The following is a 20,739-nucleotide window of genomic DNA, read 5'->3' on the forward strand; positions in this document are numbered from 1 at the left end:
AAGCCGGGAGCCGGGGGGGGGGAGAAGGTCAGCCTCTGCGGGGGGCTGCACGGCTGAGAGCTGTAAGCCCCAGGACTGCATCTCTTGAAGGACTGTGCTAGAATAGCCCTCCGATTGTGTGATCCTGTATCTCTTTCACTGAGCTTACTTATTCCTGCACTGAGGTACCTATGCGGAGTGACTACTGGGCTATATATTATGGCTGATTTGTTTGACTTTATTTAAAGGACGCTAGAACCTTTGAATTCTAAGATACAAGTTCCTGGCACAAAATGTTAAGGCTTGAGTTGGTCATGATAAGCTTTTTACCCTGAAATTTAGACAGAGGCTTCATTTAAATAAGATGGCTCTATTTCCAAAAATCACAAAAGCTCTAGATTCAACTTACAAAGTTGAAGTTCAAATATGCAGGTTAATCTCCTGTCCTTAAAGTTCTATGTCATGACAGTGACCTCTGTTTCAGAGCCTGGACGTCTGTTTGGAAGCCATGAGAATGCCACAAAGTTTAGTGGCACTAAAACGATACTGAACTTACTACCTTGGCAGGTACACTTTGAGAATTTCTAAGAGTAACAAAAACTCTGTTTGGCATCCTCGAACATGTGTGCAAATACATGTGTGTATGTTTCCATGGATATGCCTGCGGATGGCAGATAGACAGCTCTGCTATGCATTCTCTTCCTGGAATCTAAAGCTTTCACCTACTTTTAACGTAGATGTCTTTGGTCCAGAAGACATGATACAAATTAGAAAAACTGCTACCTACTTGGTTGATGTTTGCATTTGTTCCACCAGCATTGTTCTAGAAAATCTTGAAAGGTGTATGTATATCTTTGGTTTGGGAAGATAATGCCTGAATTCTGCATAAACTGTTGTGTGCTGTGCACAGGAAGGAACACAGCGTCCGCTCAGGAAACCTGAGCCAGAGATCTCTGGTGAAACCCCAAGCTGTGTCTCCATTAGTTTAAAAAAGAAAAAAAGAAGGGTGAGGAAGAAAGAGAAGGTACAGAAGCTCAAGCACAGAGCAGTATTAGTGTCAGAGCAAGGAAAGAAGGATGGCCCGCCGGGTGGCCAACGTGTAATTGCCACGTTACCTTCTTCTCCTTGGGGAGGGCTGTGGCCCCCGGCCTAGTGTCTTTAACGTGACTGTCAGCCCGGGACTGCTCAGCGTGACTGTTTGAATTTACATCCATAAAGGAACACTTCTGGAATGCCTAAGGAATTAAAACACTGAGTTAACAGGGATCCGAGTGCAGCAAGGAGGTCAGAGGGAACAGGCAGGGAATCCAGAGGATCTCCCGGTCGAGACCCCGGCCTGGTCCTACATGCGGGTCACGCCAGGGCGTCAGCGCCCTGCAAACCGGCTCCCCATCTGACCTCAGGTCAGCAAAGCCCGGGCCAAAGGCTTCCTTATTTTCTGGTCCAGGCTAAGATTAAATGGATAGAGCCTTTGAAAAGAACGCCCCTTCTTCCTGTCCAGGTGAACCTGATTTGCATTTAGTAGGGCTTCTTTTAAAGGGCTTTGACCTTTAAAAAATGCTGAATACGTAAATGAATTAAGAAGCTGTCTTTTTTTCCTCTTCATTATAGAGGGGCACAAGATATCGCAAACCATTAAACCTTAAAAGGAAAGAAATCCTTAACAATTCGCTGTCTGCAGGAGCAACATACCGCTGCGCCCTGGGTAGTTCTGACTCACGTAGAATAAAGCAAGCTCTTCAGCACGCAAGAGATCCTGAGCGGCCTGGGAGCTGCCTGACCCCCAAAGACTTGTCTCTGAAAACTAATGATGGATCGTAGTTATACGAGCCCAGGGCCACTCCTGTGAACACTGAGTGAGGGAGGTCGGTTCTCAGAGAGAAAGCATCTGCTGTGTCTATAGTAGGGCAGAAAAGAAGTGACAATATATATGATCGCGAGAGCAGGAGAGACGGTAACCCAAGCAGCAAAATGTCCTGAAATCGGTGATTCTCAATCAGGCTACATGACACCCAGTTGAAAAACAATACTGTTACCCAGGCCTCACCCAGAGCATAATTAAATCAGACTCTCTGGGCTGTAGGATTTTTTTTTTAACTCCTCAAATTATTCTAATGTGCAGGCAGGATTAAAGAGCAGTTACTGAAGTGAATAATTTCAACTGATCGCCTCGTATCTCCTTAATGTCAAATACTGTCATTTGGAAATAACTGCAGGCACAAAGAATACCTCACGCTTTCCCCAGGTGAACATTCCAGCACAGGTTTTAAAATACTAGCGGAGCGGATGCCTGGGACCTTCCCCGGCCTGCTCTTCCCTCGCTCTGCTGGCTCCCAGTTCCCTCCTTAGACACCCACCCAGTTCTCGTGGGACCTGGAGGTGCCCGGGGCTCTGCTTGCTAAGGCCACTCGGCATTTCCGTTGGGCTGTTAGACCCTGGACTCGGGAGCTTGTGGATTCTTCTGATGCCTGGTGACGCAGAGCAGGAAAGCTGTTCCACGATTACACTCGGGGCGGGCGGGGTGGGTGGGTGGCGGTGCTGCAGCTGCTCCTTCCTGCCTCAGAGGGGCTGGCGGGTGGGGGAGGCGTCCGACTCGAGAGCCTGCAAAGGCTCCAGCATGGCCGCTGGCCGACTCTTCGATGCAGCAGGCTGGCTAATGAGGTTTGGTTACCTTAGGGTCAGAGTACTTCACTCACCACTGTTACCTGACCACCAATAACATAACAAGAAGCCAGATACTCTGCCTTTGTAAAGCTTTCAGTCAAAGGAAGCATCGAAGATACTAGCTTTCGATGGAGGGAGATATCCTCAAGTGACGGGCTCTAAGTGGCTGGAACAAAAATTACTTCTCTCGGGGGCTGGTGCAGGATTATTCACAAGCTTAAAAGCCTCACTTCTTTGATCATTAGTGCTTGTTGTTCACCCTTCACAAATGAGAAGCTATCTAGCGCTTAGTCATCCATTTGAAACAAACCAGGTCATGATTTATTTATTTAGTATTTATACCATACTTTAATATTGGAGTATAACTGAATTACAATGTTGTGTTAGTTTCAGGTGTACAGCAAAGTGACTCAGTTACACGTATACCTATTTTTCAAAGTCTTTTCCCATTTAAGTTATTACAGAGTATTGAGTAGAGTTCCCTATGCTATACAGTAGGTCCTTGTTGTTTATTTTATATATAGTAGTGTGTGTATGTTAATCCAAAACTCCTAATTAATCCCTCCCCTGCCGCCACCTTTTCCCTTTGGCAGCCGTAAATTTATTTTCTTAGTCTGTGAGTCTGTTTTGTATCGTTTGTATCGTTTATTTATGTTTTTGATTCCACATATAAGTGGTACCATATGGTATTTGTCTTTGTCTGAGTTACTTCACTTAGTATGATAATCTCTAGGTCCATCCATGTTCTGCAAGTGGCATTATTTCATTCTTTTTATGGCTGAGTAATATTCCATTGTATATACGTACCACATCTTCTTTATCCATTCATACGTCCATGGACATTTAGGTTGCTTCCATGACTTGGCTATTATAAATAGTGCTGCAGTGAACATTGGGATGCATGTATCTTTTTGAATTATGGTTTTCTCCAGATATATGCCCAGGAGTGGGACTGCTGGGTAGTATGGTAGTTCTATTTTTAGTTTTTTATGGACCTCCATACTGTTCTCCATAGTGGCTGTATCAATTTACATTCCCACCAACAGTGTAGGAGGGTTCCCTTTTCTCCACACCATCTCCAGCGCTTATTGTTTTGTAGACTTTTTGATGATGGCCATTCTGACTGGTGTGAGGTGATACCTTATTGTAATTCTGATTTGCATTTCTCTAATAATTAGGAATGTTGAGCATCTTTTCATGTGCTTTTGGCCATCTATATGTCTTCTTTGGAGAAATGTCTATTTAGATCTTCTGCCCATTGTTTTTTTTTTTTTAATAAATGTAGAGTTTACAATAAATACTATTATGTGTTCATTAATCTTTATTAAGACATCACTAATAATTAATCAATTAAAGAAAATAACTACTTGTTGGAGAAAGAAAGCAACAGTAAATACCCTGGTGGGATTTTGGAATTTTTTTTTGTGTGTGTGTGATATCAGGATATTTGTCTTTCTCTGTCTGACTTACTTCACTTAATATGATAATCTCTATGTCCATCCATGTTGCTGCAAAAGGCATTATTTCATTCTTTTTAATGTTTCTGCCCATTTTTTGATTGAGCTGGTTTTTTTTTTTTTTATAGTGAGCTGCATGAGCTGTTTATATATTTTGGAGATTAATCCCTTGTTGGTTGCTTCGTTTGCAAATATTTTCTCCCATTCTGTAGGTTGTCTTTTCATTTTGTTTATGGTTTCCTTTGCTGTGCAAAAGCTTTTAAGTTTAATTAGGTTCCATTTGTTTATTCTTGTTTTTATTTTCATTACTCTAGGAGGTGAATCCAAAAAGATATTGCTACAATTTGTGTCAGAGTGTCCTGCCTATGTTCTCCTCTAAGGGTTTTATAGTATCCAGTGTTACATTTAGGTCTTTAATCCATTTAAAATATATTTTTGTGTGTGGTGTAAGAGAATGTTCTAATTTCATTATCTTACATGTAGCTGTCTAGTTTTCCCAGCACCACTTATTGAAGAGGCTGTCTTTTCTCCATTGTATATTCTTGCCTCCTTGGTTGAAGATTAACTGACCATAGGTGCATGGGTTTATTTCTGGGCTTTCTATCCTGTTCCATTGATCTATTGAATGTATTTCTCGTTTTGTGCCAGCACCATACTGTTTTGATTACTGTAGCTCTGTAGTACTGTCTGAAGTCAGGGAGCCTGATGCCTCCAGCTCCATTTTTCTTTCTCAAGCTTGCATTGACTATTCAGGGTCTTTTGTATTTCCATATAAATTAAAGAATTTTTTTTTGTTCTGTGAAAAATGCCATTGGTAGTTGGATAGGGATTGCATTGAATCTGGAGATTGGCTTGGGTAGTATAGTCATTTTGAGAATACTGATTCTTCCAATCCAAGAACATGGTATATCCTTCCATCTGTTTGCATCATCTTCGATTTCTTTCATCAGCGTCTTATAGTTTTCAGAGTACAGGTCTTTTGCCTCCTTGGGTAGGTTTATTTCTAGGTATTTAATTCTTTTTGATGCGATGGTAAATGGGATTGTTTCCTTCATTTCTTTTTCTGATCTTTCATTGTTAGTGTATAGGAATGCAACAGATTTCTGTGTATTAATTTTATGTCCTGCAACTTTACTGAATTCATCGATGAGCTCTGATAGTTTTCAGGCAGCATCTTTAGGATTTTCGGTGTATAGTGTCATGTCATCTACAGACAGTGACAGTATTACTTCTTCTTTTCCAATTTGGATTCCTTTCATTTCTTTTTCTTCTCTGATTGCCATGGCTAGGACTTCTAAGACTACGTTGAATGAAAGTGGCGAGTGTGAACATCCGTGTCTTGTTCCTGATCTTAGAGGAAATGCTTTCAGCTTTTCACTGTTGACGTTAGCTGTGGGTTTGTCATATATGGCCTTTATTATGTTGAGGTAGGTTCCCTCTATGCCCACTTTCTGGAGAGTTTTTATCATAAATCGGTGTTGAATTTTGTTGAAAGCTTTTTCTGCATCTATTGAGATGATCACATGGTTTTTATTCTTCAATTTGTTAATGTGGTGTATCACACTGATTGATTTGCAGATATTGAAAAATTCTTGCATCCCTGGGATAAATCCCACTTGATCATGGTGTATGATCCTTTTAATGCATTGTCGTATTTGGTCTGCTAGTATTCTGTTGAGGATTTTTGCGTCTATGTTCATCAGTTTTCTCTTTTAGTGATACCTCTGTCTGGTTTCGGTATCAGGGTGATAGTGGCCACAAAGAACGAGTTTGGGAGCATTCCTTCCTCTGCAATCTTTTGGAATAGTTTGAGAAGGACAGGTGTTAACTCTTCCCTAAATGTTTGATAGAATTTGCCTGTGAAACCATCTGGTCCTGGATTTTTGTGTGTTGGGAGTTTTTAAATCACAGTTTCGATTTCAGTACTTGTGACTGGTCTGTTCATATTTTCTATTTCTTCCTGGTTCAGTCTTGGGAGATTGTACCTTTCTAAGAATTTGTCCATTTCTTCTAGGTTGTCCATTTTATTGGCATATAGTTGCTTGTAGTAATCTCTTATTATCCTTTGTATTTCTGTAGTGTCCGTTGTAACTTCTCCTTTTTCACTTCTAATTTTGTTGGTTTGAGCCCTCTCCCTTTTTTTCTTGATGAGTCTGGCTAAAGGTTTATCAATCTGTTTATCTTTTCAGAGAACCAACTTTTAGTTTCATTGATCTTTTCTATTGCTTTCTTTGTCTCTATTTCATTTATTTCTGCTCTGAGCTTTATGATTTTTTTCCTTCTACTAACTTTGGGTTTTGTCTGTTCTTTTTCTAGTTGTTTTAGGTGTAAGGTTATGTTGTCTGAGAGTTTTGTTTCCTGAGGTAAGATTATATTGCTATATACTTCCCCTTTGAACTGCTTTTGCTATGTCTCATAGGTTTTGCATTGTCCTGTTTTCATTTTCATGTCTCTAGGTATTTTTTTAAAAACATCTTTATTGGAGTGTAATTGCTTTACAATGGTGTGTTAGTTTCTGCTTTATAACAAAGTGAATCAGCTATACATATACATATATCCCCTTATCTCTTCCCTCTTGCATCTCCCTCCCTCCCACCCTCCCTATCCCACCCCTCTAGGTGGTCACAAAGCACCTAGCTGATCGCCCTGTGCTATGCAGCTGCTTCCCACTAGCTATAGGTTTGACATTTGGTAGTGTATATATGTCCATGAAACTCTCTCACTTTGTCCCAGCTTACCCTTCCCCCTCCCCGTGTCCTCAAGTCCATTCTCTAGTAGGTCTGTGTCTTTATTCCTGTCCTACCCCTAGGTTCTTCATGCCTTTTTTTTTTTTTAGATTCCATATGTGTTAGCATACAGTATTTGTCTTTCTCTTTACAACTTACTACACTCTGTATGACAGACTCTAGGTCCACCAACCTCACTACAAATAACAATTTCGTTTCTTTTTATGACTAATATTCTATTGTATATATGTGCCGCATCTTCTTTATCCATTCATCTGTCGATGGACACTTAGGTTGCAAAGAGAAACGTCTATTTCTGCCCATTTTTGGATTGGGTTGTTTTTTCTAGGTATTTTTTGATTTCCTCTGATTTCTTCAGTGATCCATTGGTTGTTTAGTAGCACATTGTTTGGCCTCCGCATGTTTGTGGTTTTTCTTTCTTTTCCTTGTAGTTGATTTCTAACCTCATAGCACTGTGGTCAGAAAAGATGCTTGATACAATTTCAATTTTCTTAAATTTACCGAGGCTCGCTTTGTGGTCCAGTGTGTGATCCTGGAAAATCTTCTGCGTGCACTTGAAAAGAATGTGTATTCTGCTGCTTTTGAATGGAATGCTCTATAAATACCAATTAAGTCCATCTGCTCTAATGTGTCATTTAAGGCTTGTGTGTCCTTATTGATTTTCTGTCTGGATGATCTGTCCATTGCTGTAAGTAGGATGTTAGAGTCCCCCACTATTATTGTGTTACTGCTGAATTCTCCTTTTATGGCTGTTAGCATTTGCCTTATCTATGGAGATGCTCCTATGTTGGGTGCATATATATTTACAATTGTTATAGCTTCTTCTTGGATTGATCCCTTGATCATTATGTAGTGTCCTTCTTTGTCTCTTGTAACAGTCCTTTAAAGTCTATTTTGTCTGATATGAGAATTGCTACTCCAGCTTTCTTTTGATTTCCATTTCCATGGAATACCTTTTTCCATCCCCTCAGTCTCAGTCTGTATGTGTCCCTAGATCTGAAGTGGGTCTCTTGCAGACAACATATATAAGGGTCTTGTTTTTGTATCCATTCAGCCAGTCTGTATCTTTTGTTTGGAGCATTTAATTTGTTTACATTTAAGGTAATTATAGATATGTATATTCTTACTGTCATTTTGTTAATTGTTTTGGGTTTTTGTAGGTCTTTTCTCTTCCCTTCCTTTTGTTCTCTTGTGATTTGATGACTAACTTTAGTGTTGTGTTTAGATTCCTTTTTCTTTTTTGTGTGTATTGTAGATTTTCAGTTTGCGGTTACTATGAGGTTTTGATATAGCAGTCTGTATAATATATATGAGTGTTTTTAAGTTGCTGGTCTTTTAATTTCAAATGTATTTCTAGTATCCTGCACTTGTACTCTCCTCTTCTCACGACTGCTGGTTTTGATATCACGTTTGTGTGTGAATGATTTCCTGCCTTTACTGGTGAGCTTTCCCATTTGTAATTTTCCTGTTTCTAGTTGTGGCCTTTTCTTTTTCACCTAGAGAAGTTCATTTAGCATTTGTTACAAAGCTGGTCTAGTGGTGCTGAATTCTCTTAGCTTTTGCTTGTCTGTAAAGTTTTTAATTTCTCCATCGAACCTGAATGAGATCCTTGCTGGTAGAGTAATCTTGGTTGTAGGTTTTTCCCTTTCATCACTTTAAAATATTGATATATCATGCCACTTCTTTATAGCCTGCAGAGTTTCTGCTGAAAAAATCAGTTTATAACCTTATGGGGATTCCATTGTATGTTACTTGTTGCTTTTTCCCTTGTTGCATTTAGTATTTTCTCTTTGTCTTTAATGTGTGTCTTGGTGTGTGCTCCTCCTTGGGTTTATCCTGCCTGGGACTCTGTGCTTCCTGGACTTGGGTGACTGTTTCCTTTCCCATGTTAGAGAGGTTTTTAGCTATTCTCTCTTCAAATATTTTCTCGGGCCCTTTCTCTCTCTTCTCCTTCAGGGACCCCTATAATGCAAATGTTGGTGCACCTGATGTTGTCCCAGAGGTCTCTGAAACTGCCTTCATTTCTTTTCATTCTTTATTCTATTCTGCAGCACTGATTTCCACCATTCTGTCTTCCAGCTCACTTATCCCGTTCTTCTGTCTCATTTATTCTGCTATTGATTCTTTCTAGGCTATTTTTCATTTCAGTTATTGTACTGTTCATCTCTGTTTCTTCTTTTTATCTTCTAGCTCTTTGTTAAACATTTCTTGCATCTTCTCAGTCTGTGCCTCCATTCTTTTTCCAAGATCTTGGATCATCTTTACTATCAATACTCCAATTCTTTTTTGGGTAGATTGCCTATCTCCCCCTCACTTAGTTGTTTTTCTGGGGTTTTATCTTGTTCCTTCACCTGGAACATATTCCTCTGCTGTCTCATTTGTCTAACTTTCTGTGCTTGTGGTTTCTGTTCTACAGGCTGCAGGGCTGTACTTCCCATTGCTTCTGGTCTCTGCCCCCTGGTGGATGAGGCCTCAGAGGCTTGTGCAGGCTTCCTGGTGGGAGGGGCTGCTTCCTGCCTACTGGTAGGTGGAGCTGCATCTTGTCTCTCTGGTGGGCAAGGCCACGTCAAGGGGTGTGTTTAGAGGTGGCTTTGGGCTAGGGCTGTGTTCCCACCCTGTTGGTTGTTTGGCCTGAGGCATCCCAGCACTGGAGCCTACAGGCTGTCAGGCACGGCAGGTAAAAATGGAAGCCTCCCAGGGAGCTCACACCAACGAGTACTTCCCAGTATGCCCCCACCAGTGTCTTTGACCCCACAGTGAGCCACAGCTGCCCCCCAACCTCTCCAGGAGACCCTCCAAGACTACCAGGTAGGTCTGGCCCAGGCTCCTATGAAGTCACTGCTTTCTCCCTGGGTTCCAGAGGGCACAAGACCTTGTGTGTGCCCTCCAAGAATGAAGTTTCCATTTCCCCCAGTCCTGTGGAGTTCCTGCGACCAAGCCCCACTGGCCTTCAAAGCCAAATGCTCTGGGGTCTCCTCCTCCCAATTCTAGACCCCCAGGCTGGGGAGCCTGATGTGGGGCTCAGAACTCTCACTTTTGTGGGAGACCCTCTGCACTATAATTATTTTCCAGTTTGTGTGTCACCCACCAAGTGGGTATGGGATTTGACTTTGTCGTGATTGCACCCCTCCTTCCGTCTCGCTGTGGCTTCTTTATCTTTGGATGTAGTATATCTTTTGATGTAGTATATCATCTTTTTTTGGTAGGTTCCAGTCTTTTTTGTTGATGGTCGTTCAGCAGTCAGTTGTGATTTTGGTGTTTTTGTGAGAGGTGAGCTGACAACCTTCTACTCCACTATCTCATTCTTTCTCCCTCCATATTTGTTACTTATACCATAATTTGGGGGCAAATCCTACAATGAATGGCCCCAGCATCTGCCTACACATCTTAGGAGAAGCACCAATGCCCAGCAACATGTAGCCCTGACATACCAGTGTCTTAGTCAGAGGGCCCTCAGTGGATAACTGATGGAGGCCTCCATGCTCTCAACTGTTCCATGAGTCAGTAACTTTATAAATCTATGGTTCCTATGAATGAAATTCTCTGACTAAACTGTTTGATGGAGGCGATGTCTCAGGCCAGTCTGAGTTTTAATGGGGCTGGACAGGGCTCACGCACGTGACAAGTAAACCAGCAGCCCTGTTTTCCCTGGAAAACCCAAGGCGCTTAATGTTGGCAATTACTTCCATGGGAAGCACAGCAGAAGAGCTGAGGTGGAAGTGACATGGTCAGAATGTTCTCCCTCCTCCAAATGAAGAAGGCAGATCCCTGGGCCTGCACAAACTCATCGGTACCTTAGTGAACATGTGCTGGAGCCCGAAGGAGGTTGTGACCTGACCATCAAATCGGCAAAATACCCTACGTTAATTCATGGATCAAAATGAAATACTTTATGAACAGACTGTCGTCTAGGAATTGTGTTTTATGACTGATTAGACGAGTTCTTAGAATGTACACCTGGGGCAGATTCACACCATGATCTGAATGTGGGATGAGCTTTGGGTGTAGCCCTGTACCCCCTCCTTAGTCCTAGGAGTAGACTGTGGCAATTAGTTAACACACAAAAATCTAAAAGTAAAGTATCATTTCTCAAATAGAACAAAGAAGACGGGAAACCAAATTATTAAGCTTTTTGGAATCCCTGAAAAGATGACATTGACACTGACTGGAAACTTGGTATGGAGGACAGACGGCCACGTGATTCCAGGCCTGTCATTCTAAGAATTAAAACCAAAGAAGGGGACACCACTTGAAGGGGGCTTTACTCAGTCCTTGGGAAGACAGGACAATGGCTGGTGTTTCTAATCCCCATCTTAAGTGCTTTTAAAATGAAGCAGGGACTATTTTCACACTGAAAGAGAGAAAAGGAAAGGCAATCCTAGCAGCCAGAGCTAGGAAAGCTTGGGATTGATTTTTTGGTATAAACTTTCTGAGTTGTTTTGTGCAATGGTCATTCCTTACACATGTCTTAAAGGTGCCTGAGAGCCTAGTTCAGTGCCACCTTGGAAAAGTGGAGGCCAAGGCCAGAGATGCAGCTTACATGGCCCAGGGGCATGGGGCTCTTCCCCAGCCCTCTCTAGCTAATGAACTGGCGTCAGACGCAGCCAGAGTCCCGGATGGGAAGGGCAGGCGGCCACGTCAGTTACCGAATCCACATACCTGGAGTTCTGCCATGATTTTGTCTCCTTCTTCTTCCTCCTCATCCTTTAAGGAGGAAGTAGTGACAGGTGGTGGTGACGGGGCCCAGGCTGAAGCAGGCTCCTCTGCTGGACACTTTGTGGCTCTAGCCTGCAGGCTTGGTCCAGCATCTTCACTGCTTGCCTGAGAAAGAGTCAAACCACAGATACTGGCTTAACACCCCCAGGTGCTGGCAAAAGAGGGACAGAGCGCAAAAGAGTACACGTTCTCTCACTGCCTGGTGCACTGGCTTCCTAGCTCTTCAAATCAAGCTGAAAGGCTGCTTTGTCTACTTGCATTTAGTTTGGGTTTTTCTTTGCCCAAGATGTCATTTTGGCAAACGGACTGAAGAATTATAATAAGACTGTAACTTCAGTGCCTTTAAGAAAGGCCCTCCTTGGAAATTGTATTTTACATTGAATATACATGACAAGACTTGCCAGGTTAAGTGGAAGTTAAAGCTCTCTGAACCTCTTTCTGAAGACTCCCACAACTCTGTTAGCTAATCTCAGTTACCTTTGTAGGATGATCTTTCTTTTGCTTACCCCTCAGGCCCCCGTTTTCAATCTTAGTGTGCTTTGCTGGGGAAGTAGCTGGTGATTTGCATTTCACAGACAGTTAAAAGTCAGGTAAGGATAAAACTCCTGGTGCTGAGTCTAGTCTTATAGCACCGGCTAACATTTTCCCATCTGTGCAATTCTGTGCCATGGTCATTCCTTACACATGTCTTAAAGGTGCCTGAGAGCCTAGTTCAGTGTCACCTTGGAACACAGTGCCACCTAGTTCAATGGCACTTCCTTGGAGACCTAGTTTATTCTCTACTTCTCTTCTCTGCCTCACTACTTTTTATGTTCTAAATGAGAGCAGAGAAGACTTTGTCTAAGGGCAGCATCTGAACCCAGAGACGGTTTACCAGGGCTTCTTCACCCATCAGACCTTTGTGGTGGCATTCTCCTTCCTGCTGGTGTAGACCACATCGCCGGACCTCGTGGTGGTGAGCCCCGATCCTGGCAGGTAGCTCCTCCGTGGAGGTGGGGGAGGACGAGGCGGGGACTTAGCCCCCAGCTTGTCCAAGTCCTGTTCTGAATTTGGAGAGTCTTCTGGAAAACAGTGTGTCATTGCAAAATCATCTTTCGAGATAACATCCAGAAAGTCCAATGTATTTCTAGAAACTTGATGCAATCTGACTTAAAAATTTCTCTATTCTCTTCATAGTGCAACAACTGAAAATACAGGCCCTGAAGCAGAAAGGCCCTGCACAAGTTAATTAACCTCTCTCTGCCTCAGTTTTCCCATCTGTTAAACGGGTATTCTAATAATATCATCTCCACCAGGGTGTTGTGAAGATCAAATGGGCTTGATATACATAAAGCATTTAGAAGAGTGCTTGGCTTATAGTAAATGCTATGCAAGTATTACCTATTATTATTAAACAAATCTCTTGTTACCCCAAAAAGTTGAGTGTTACTTGGAGAGATGAAGGGTCAGAGCTCCCTGCATGGCTTGCAGAGCCTTCATCCCTGAGTCTGGAAAGCAGTGTTGGCAGGAAGGATTCATGTAGAGGAGGTTAGAGTAGAATCTGGCCCAGGAAGAGCCAGAGGCAGAAGGTGTCAGTGGACAAGTCAGGGAGAAAGTGGATCGTTTTGGTCACGGTTATGTGGTTAGAAAAGGTTCTCTGCTAAGAAAAGGAGGCAGCAAATGCAGAAATGAGAGAATTACAAATCAGTATTGACACCAAAGGTTGGGAGATGAAGCTGTCTGCTGAGCTTTCCCCAGAAAAATGCCCCCCAAAAGGCATTTCTCTCTCAAAACGGAAAGAGCTTCACTCCTGCCCTTTACCAACATTCTTCACTTCAGCCTTTTACCAACACTCTAAGAGCTCACAAAAGTGGTAAAACAAGAAATTCGGGGTCAGAGCTTCCAGCTGGCCTTTGTCCCAACTCTGGGGACACACAGGCCTGCCTGGCCTCCCAGGAGTGTGTGTGTCTTTTCTGAGCAACTGAAACAGAGTTGTTTAGAGGAGGTGCTTGAGGACTTCCTGCTGAAAGTTGTAACGAAGATTTGGCTAAGTCATCAGGGTGACAAGCCAGTGATTATTGGTAGTGGGCGGTCCCTGTCTTATGTAGAGGGTGCCAGGTTACAGGGCACCACTGGGACATGTGTCTTGTCCTAGGCCAGCAGCTTGGCCTCGGGATGGCTGCCTCTGGGGACGGGCACAGGCTGATGGGCCCTGGAGGTGGGCTCTGGTCTCCCTCTCATGTGTAATGACAAAGGCTCCCTCTTTGACCAACTTGAGATACGCTGTCCGTAATTTTAAGATGAGAATAAGGCACACGGTTTGTAATTGGTTGAAGATTTAGCAGGTTGAGTTTTTTAACAGCTTTTTTGTATTATTATTGACACACTGATGCTTAATTTCCATAGTTTCGGTTGGTTAAATATACCATCTAATAATTTTGATTTAAAAAATGCGATTTCTCCTTGTGATCTAATATCCCTATAAAAGCTGACGTTTTCTAAGAAAAACCTCTCAATTTAAACGCAGGTCTCATATTCTCCCAGCTGGTGCTGTGAAGGGTCATAAATTCGTAGGAAAGGCAGAAACTGGGGAGCTACATTTTTCCTTAGTGAGCATTGTTCTAGATTCCTAGTGCAGAACACAGTTTCCCTACTATGTTTATAACTAAAAAGTAGTAGTCAATAAAACAACAACAAACACTAGTAGGGAGGCTCTAGGGACACCTGGGGCTTGTTTTTCCAATTAATTTTTTTTCTTTTAATTTATAAGGTTTTTAGGAAGTGAGAGATCGTGCCTATGTGGGTGGCACCACACTGACCCGAGGGTGAGCAGCCCACAAAGCTCTGGTAGCGCCTTACCTGAAGGTTCTAGCTTGTCCACTGGAGCATCGCCCTTTGGCTGTGGGCCCGAGGCTGGCGGCATCTCCAGGTTTGGAATTGACTTCATAATATTGGCCTGGGCTTCTTCTAGGAGCTTCTCAAACTCTTTTCCGTTATAGTGGTCCAGATTTTGCCTTTTCTCTTCCCATTTCCTTTCTGCTTTCTGAAGGACAACAGCAAGTAAAGAAAGTTTTGAGATTGCATGTCGGGGTGGGAGGAAGTATAACACAGTTGAAGTGCTGGTAAAGTGATGCTCTGGTTTCTGTGTCCAGGGACACTTCTGCACATCAGACAAACCTGACCCTTGTGCTGTCTGCTACATGTTTTAAACGGGCTGCCACTGAAGCCCAAGTGGTATTCATTCACAGAGGAGCAAGCTCAGAAACCCAACCATTCATTCATTCACTTATTACTGAGCACTTACTACATACTCGCCAGCACTCATGGCAGGGACACAGGGATATACGCATTCAAAGGCGTGTATCCCATAACTAAGGTTTTGTTTTTCTACACTGAGTTTTCGTTGTAGAGGAGATGTTCAAAGAAACAGAAACAAACACCAAAACACTCACTAATCCTATGTCTTAGTTCCACTGCTGTCAAAGAATTGCTATATGATCTTCTGGGTCACATTCTCCTGTTTACAAAATGAGGGGCTATTGAGATATCTCTAAGCTCCATCAGGTTCTACAGGAGGGAGAAATATATAAAATGCATTTTTAAATACCCGTGCATTTTTTAAAAGAGCATTTTCCTGTGATTTTGAGATGCCACATTAATCATTCCAGGAGGATAGAGTGGAAATGAGCACCAGGATTAGTGGAACCCCATAATGTCAGGGTTGGAGAAGACCCAGGAGATCACGGAATCAATCTATTTTACATGCGAGAACGCTGGGGCCCAGTGAGACGAAGGATCTGCCCGAGATTCACTCTCTATGAGTAACAGCCACCACTGTCACCGTCCTTATCCTCCTCTAGTTTTCCTTCGTAGCATTTATTATCACCAGAGCCTGGGCTTGGTCCCTTCTGTTCACTGCCAACCCCAGAGCCTATGAAGGCCTGGCACATACTAGGACTCAGTAACATCTTTTGAGTGAATGAAGCTCCGTAGCAGAGCTGTCAGGAAGACTCAGGCCTCCTCCTTATCGTGGATCAGAGCATTTCAGAGATGACTTGTAAGTGTGCCATCAAAACTTACTTAAAATATACATGTAACAATGGTAACTATGCCTAGTGGGTTCTCAATAGACATTTTTTAAATAAAAGAATCATCCTACTGACATCCTTTAAATGTAGAGATGTTTGAAGTGGTAAATCCACTAATTTTCAGGAGGAAATACGTTTTTGGTCCCCTCCCTGACTCTGATAGGCAGAATCATCATCAGCCAATCACACTCCACCCCATCTTATGCATTTTGTAAGGAGCTAACTTGGATTAGGGGGCACAGCCACTGACTCTGGAGCAGAGGGGAGCTACCTAGTGTTCAGAGGCCCAGTGGCCATGACTGTGGCCTTAGTGGTTTTAAGAGGTCCATCTCCTCCTGAAACCAGTTATCTACTGCTGACTTGCAAGAGAGGCAGGAATGCTTAGGACCAGGTGGCTAAGGACACAGTAATGAGTGGAGGAAACATTTTAGGGAAGAGGAAGGAGAGAGCCAGGGAAACGCAATGTGCTGCTTGAGCACCTACACCAGCTCTTGAAAAGAATATTTAAGAACACAGCAAGTTCTCTCTCTATATTGTGTGACTTTGAGACCACCTTTCTCCTTCCTTCTGAGACTTCTGTAACAACTTCCTATCCTGCACCCTTAATCCGAGACCCACTACCTTAATCTATTCTGCATATTGTTTCCAGATTAATTTTCTGAAGATGCCATTTTTTTTTTATCACTGGTCCAAGCTACAGCATTTCTCTGATACCCATGAAATGAACCATGGGAATGGTGAGTAAGCTGCCCCAAACCAGCTTCCAGCCTGTTTTGCCAGCCTTAGCTCCTCTTTCTTGTTCCACTTAAACTGGTTTATCCAAGGTCCAGCCTTTGCCCCAGGATCCCTCTATCCTAGAATGTTCTTACCACCCTCTGCTTACCCAGACTCTACTTCATTTTCAAGGTCACTGGCAAACCCTCCCCAGCTCACACTGGCTCGGGAGGGCTGACTGTCACCCTTCTTCCCACCAGCATGGTCACTGATGTGTCAGCAATGGTGGGAGTCTTTGCACCACAGAAACTGGCAGACACTACAAATGAGGCTTCTCCCATCAGAATGCCAGTTGTTCAACACTTAGCAGCACACTGCTGCCTCACCTTCCTACAGGTTGGGTGCCTGAGCCTTGTCTGAAATCTGATGGCCTCTCTCTCAACCTGGCCATTGAAACCCATTTACAGTTTAAAAAAACTGATATGTATATAAAATAGAAAGTTATATATATTTTTGATAAAAATATATCTTTGATACATATATGCATTATCTCCACAACCAGACTGTACACACTCTTGGAAGGAAAGGACCACATCCTTTCCTCCTTTATGGAATTACGAAAAATGGAAATAGGACTCTACCTCGATAGACACTGCCCTGTTCTTGGCACTCACACTGTGGATTTCGTCCATGAACAGGCTCTGCATGGAGGAACCATTCCCGGGCATCTGCGGGGACTGCAGAGCTGAGGTCACCTCCTGTGTGACAGCGGGAGGGCTGGCCGGGTGAGGCCCGGGCCCCCCTGGCAAGTGCTGGGCAGGGTTCAGCAGCGCGGAGGAGAGCTGGGACGGCTGGATGACCACAGGAGAGCTCTGAGCGTGGTGAACCGTCAAGGGTACCACTTCCGATTTCACGTCGCCGGGGACGCCCGCACCGGGGAGGGGCTGGCCCGAGGCGCGGGGAGCCTCCTCCTGGGCCTTCAGGACTTCTGCGGCCGTGGCCTTTTCCATCACGACATACTGTGCGGCCTGGGCTGCATCTGTGCCCTTCAAGAGCCCATCAGTGACATGCCTGGGAGAAACCACGCACAGCAGCATGAACTGGTGAACTAGGTAACGTGCATTTTAGTTGTATGGTATGCTTGAGTGCTGTGTCATCCCAAAGCCAGGCAGGATTGTGTTGCAAAATTAAGATTCTAAAACCCGGAGTAGCAGCTTAGAGTTGAGGGTTCCCATAGCAACCTGACTGCCTCCTCGTTATCTCCGGCAGCTGCTTTCCTACTTTTTCCCTCAGGACATGGTCTGTCTTTCCCTTTCCAGGTGCACTATGCAATCCTGTCACTGTTTGGGGGATGGTGACATCAAGTGGACACATGATTCTAACAGTAACTCCTGCACCCGATCCAGGCCTGGGCAGCTCTCGTAGAGGCTCGGTTCTAACCCAAAGCTTCCTAAACCCTCCATTCTCTCCTCCTTTCACTGCTCCACGCCTTGGGAGGGTGGTTTATATGCCAGTTCCTTTTGCTTTGCTCTTCCTACAGCTCAGCCTGGTGCCCTCTGGCTGCCCCACCTGGACTTGACCAGCCTTTCTGCAACATCACGAGTGACTTTGAATCTAACCGCTGGGTTAGTCCTCCTCTGCTCGGGGTCATTGATTCTGTCTGTCCACCTCCACCCATGGTCCAGTGGCAAAGACATGACCTTCGGGGTCAGACAGGCTTGTGTTTGAGTATCAGTTCTGCCGTGTTCTAGCTCTGTAAGGCCGGGAACTTCACCTTTGTGAGACTCAGATACTTTTCTGGAGATTATAATAGTGACGGTGACAGTGCTGTTCAACGTCTTCCTCAGGGCTCGGTGCTACGATCAATGTAGTTACATGGAAGACTCTGTCACACATGGCACTCGACCCATAATTTTTAATTAGTCCCTCATTCCCTTCTTAGCAAAATGCTCTTTTTTTTTTTTTTGATTGGAAAGAAGACATCGTCTCCTTTTCTACTCACTTGTTTCTTTTGCTCTTTACCTACCCCGTCCCTTCAATCCCAAATCTCTAAGGGTCTCTTTCTTCCTTTCTCTTCCTTTCCTTCTCATTCTATCATAGCCATCGCTTCCATTTTCAGTAATCATCTTCATGAAGGCGACTTCCAACTCTCAACCTCTCCTCCCTCTCTCCCTCCGAGTTAGGCAGGGACTCCCTTAACTCCAAGTGCCTCATGGGCAGCTCTGTTTTGCTATCCTTCCAGCACCTCAAATTCAACACCTACCAAATCCCTTCAGCATCTTCCCAAGCCGCTAAGTTGCTCTGAACTGTGACTGCCACCCGCTCTGTCTTCTCTATCAGGCACCAGGACATGTGCCTGTCCTTGGGGTCGTGCATATTCCTACCTTCCTTCTTGTGTCTTCCACAGTGCTGAGTACAGCATGTTATACCGGGAAGATACCAAGGAAAGATTAATAGTATAAAGGCCTGTGATGAGCAGCCTGATGGCAGCTAATATTTCTGCTATTTTTATTGTTAAAGTTACTTAACTGGCTTTATCTATCTATCATTCCCACCACCGAGCATCTATGGGACACAAAGTCCTATAACATTCAAGACACACAATCCCATCTTTTTTTAGATGGAGATAAGACAAATACTGAGCTTCATCTGTGCTGGCTCTAAAATTTTTTAAAAATTGTTTTTCGTGGAAGAGAAGGGAGGGTGGGCAACGTTACCAGCCAGGCTGCTCCCTCTTTAAACACTTAATAAGGATGGTTTGCTTTAGGCTTTGTGGGTGGGTTACCACATTTAGGTAAGAGCGTAATTAAGAATTCTTTGAACATATTTTTATCCTACAGGAAGGAAAAGTTCACTCTGGCAATTTTAAATGAGGGAACCTGTGAGAAAATGCAATTCGGGTACAACTTCTTCCTGTGCCCAGGCAGACGAGGTCTCTGCAGGAAGAGGCCTCTTGTTCTAATTCAGATTATTTTTGGCATCCTGGAACTTACACAGGTGATTATAGTGTGCTCTGTAGTCTTAGCATCTCAAAAGAGGTTCTTTTTGAGGTCACTGTTACTAGAAAAATCTCACTTGCTCCTTTATAGTTAATAATTCATCTAAAAGTCAACTGCACATTTAACATATTTCTCCTACAAACCTGATCAAAAGATTATAGTGATTAAAGATTATTAGTGATTAAAATTCTCCCCAAGAATTTATATTCTGCTTGTGACCTGCTCTCAAATCCGGTCCAAGATCTAAGGGGTAACATCTCTGTAATTTCCAAGTTCTACTTAAAAAAAAAAAAAAAAAGGAAAATTCAGGACTGCCACTCCTGGGAAGACTGGGAAGTGGTTCATGTGTGGTAGTCGTGTCTGTTTCCCACGTGGGAAAGGAAGCTTTATAAGGGCAGGGTTCCTGTTTGTTATATCCTTGACACCTACCACCACCAGGGCTGGAGCAGACAATGTCCAAATACGGCTGATTGCCTGGCTGTGAGATCAGAACCAACAAGAAGTCTGGCATCAAACTATCAGTTCTCACCCCAGCCCCGCCCCCGCCCGCCCAGGAAGCCGCGGTCACCTGCGCAGCGTGGTCAGGGCGTCGGTCATGCCGCGCACTCTCTGTAGGAGACTGTCCAGCCTGTGCGGCTCCTCCTTCAGAAACCGCACGGCCTCCACTTCTATGCGCAGGATGGCTCGCATCTTGTTTTGTAAGGTTGGAAATTCTCCTGCGGGCCAAGAGCAGCTGGTGAGCTGTAGGAAAAAGCCAGAGCAGCAAGCCCCCTGTCCCGAGCCCCGACTCTGGACAGGGCTGAGAAGTGCGGGGTTCACCCACCACAGGGCAGCTCACGTGCCTTGAGGCCGAGTTGGGCCGAGCGTGACCTGGGCCAAGGCAAGTATCCAGGCCTCATTTCCTGCCTGTGTGTCTGGGATAAGCTCACGCGGCCCTCGGGTTGTGTTTAATGAATTTGGTACAGCTGCCTGGTGCACTGTTCGTAAGGGTCTGTCGTTCAGTCCTAAATATTACAGCCACCACAAAGTATCAGCCCCCAGAAGACAGGCAGTGGTGTATCCCAAGTGCCCAGAACAGTGCCTGGCACACGGAGGTCTTGGGTGAGTACCTGCCCATGTGCACGAATGAATCCTTCACTGTCTGATGGATTTTCAAACACCCCAGGAAACAGGCTTCAGACTCCCCCCCCCCCACCGCCGCAAGGAGGACACTCACCTTTCAGGGAAGCTACTGCCTCTCCCACCTGGTGCAGGAGGAAAGCCCCGTCTTCCACATCTTTTAGAGTAACCACGCGGCTGGCCAAGGCAGAGTCCTTCTTTAAATCTTCAACGAAGTCTTCCAGGTCACTGCGGGGAGCGCAAACCACAGATGGAGTGAACGCTGGGGCCTTCAATA

The 20,739-nt window shown here is 44.1% G+C and overlaps 1 protein-coding gene across 12 annotated transcripts in view; it reads right to left on the reverse strand.

Moving 5' to 3' along the window:
• KIAA1217 (KIAA1217 ortholog) overlaps positions 1-20,739 on the reverse strand; it is a 319,334-nt gene that overhangs the window by 7,830 nt on the left and 290,765 nt on the right. For 6 of the 12 annotated variants that reach the window (XM_024765955.1, XM_024765918.1, XM_024765963.1 and 3 more), the window contains 7 exons: positions 20,560-20,690; positions 19,912-20,059; positions 16,986-17,415; positions 14,402-14,585; positions 12,461-12,624; positions 11,507-11,668; positions 1,095-1,214 (listed from right to left, as the gene is read on the reverse strand). In XM_024765955.1, coding sequence (XP_024621723.1) covers positions 1,095-1,214; positions 11,507-11,668; positions 12,461-12,624; positions 14,402-14,585; positions 16,986-17,415; positions 19,912-20,059; positions 20,560-20,690 — 1,339 coding nt within the window. The remainder of the gene's footprint in view (positions 1-1,094; positions 1,215-11,506; positions 11,669-12,460; positions 12,625-14,401; positions 14,586-16,985; positions 17,416-19,911; positions 20,060-20,559; positions 20,691-20,739) is intronic. The other 6 variants (XM_024765939.1, XM_024765972.1, XM_024765991.1 and 3 more) reach the window with 4 other exon arrangements.

This window comes from Neophocaena asiaeorientalis, unplaced genomic scaffold (assembly GCF_003031525.2).
Source record: "Neophocaena asiaeorientalis asiaeorientalis breed wild unplaced genomic scaffold, Neophocaena_asiaeorientalis_V1.1 scaffold217, whole genome shotgun sequence".
Taxonomy (NCBI): domain Eukaryota; kingdom Metazoa; phylum Chordata; class Mammalia; order Artiodactyla; family Phocoenidae; genus Neophocaena; species Neophocaena asiaeorientalis.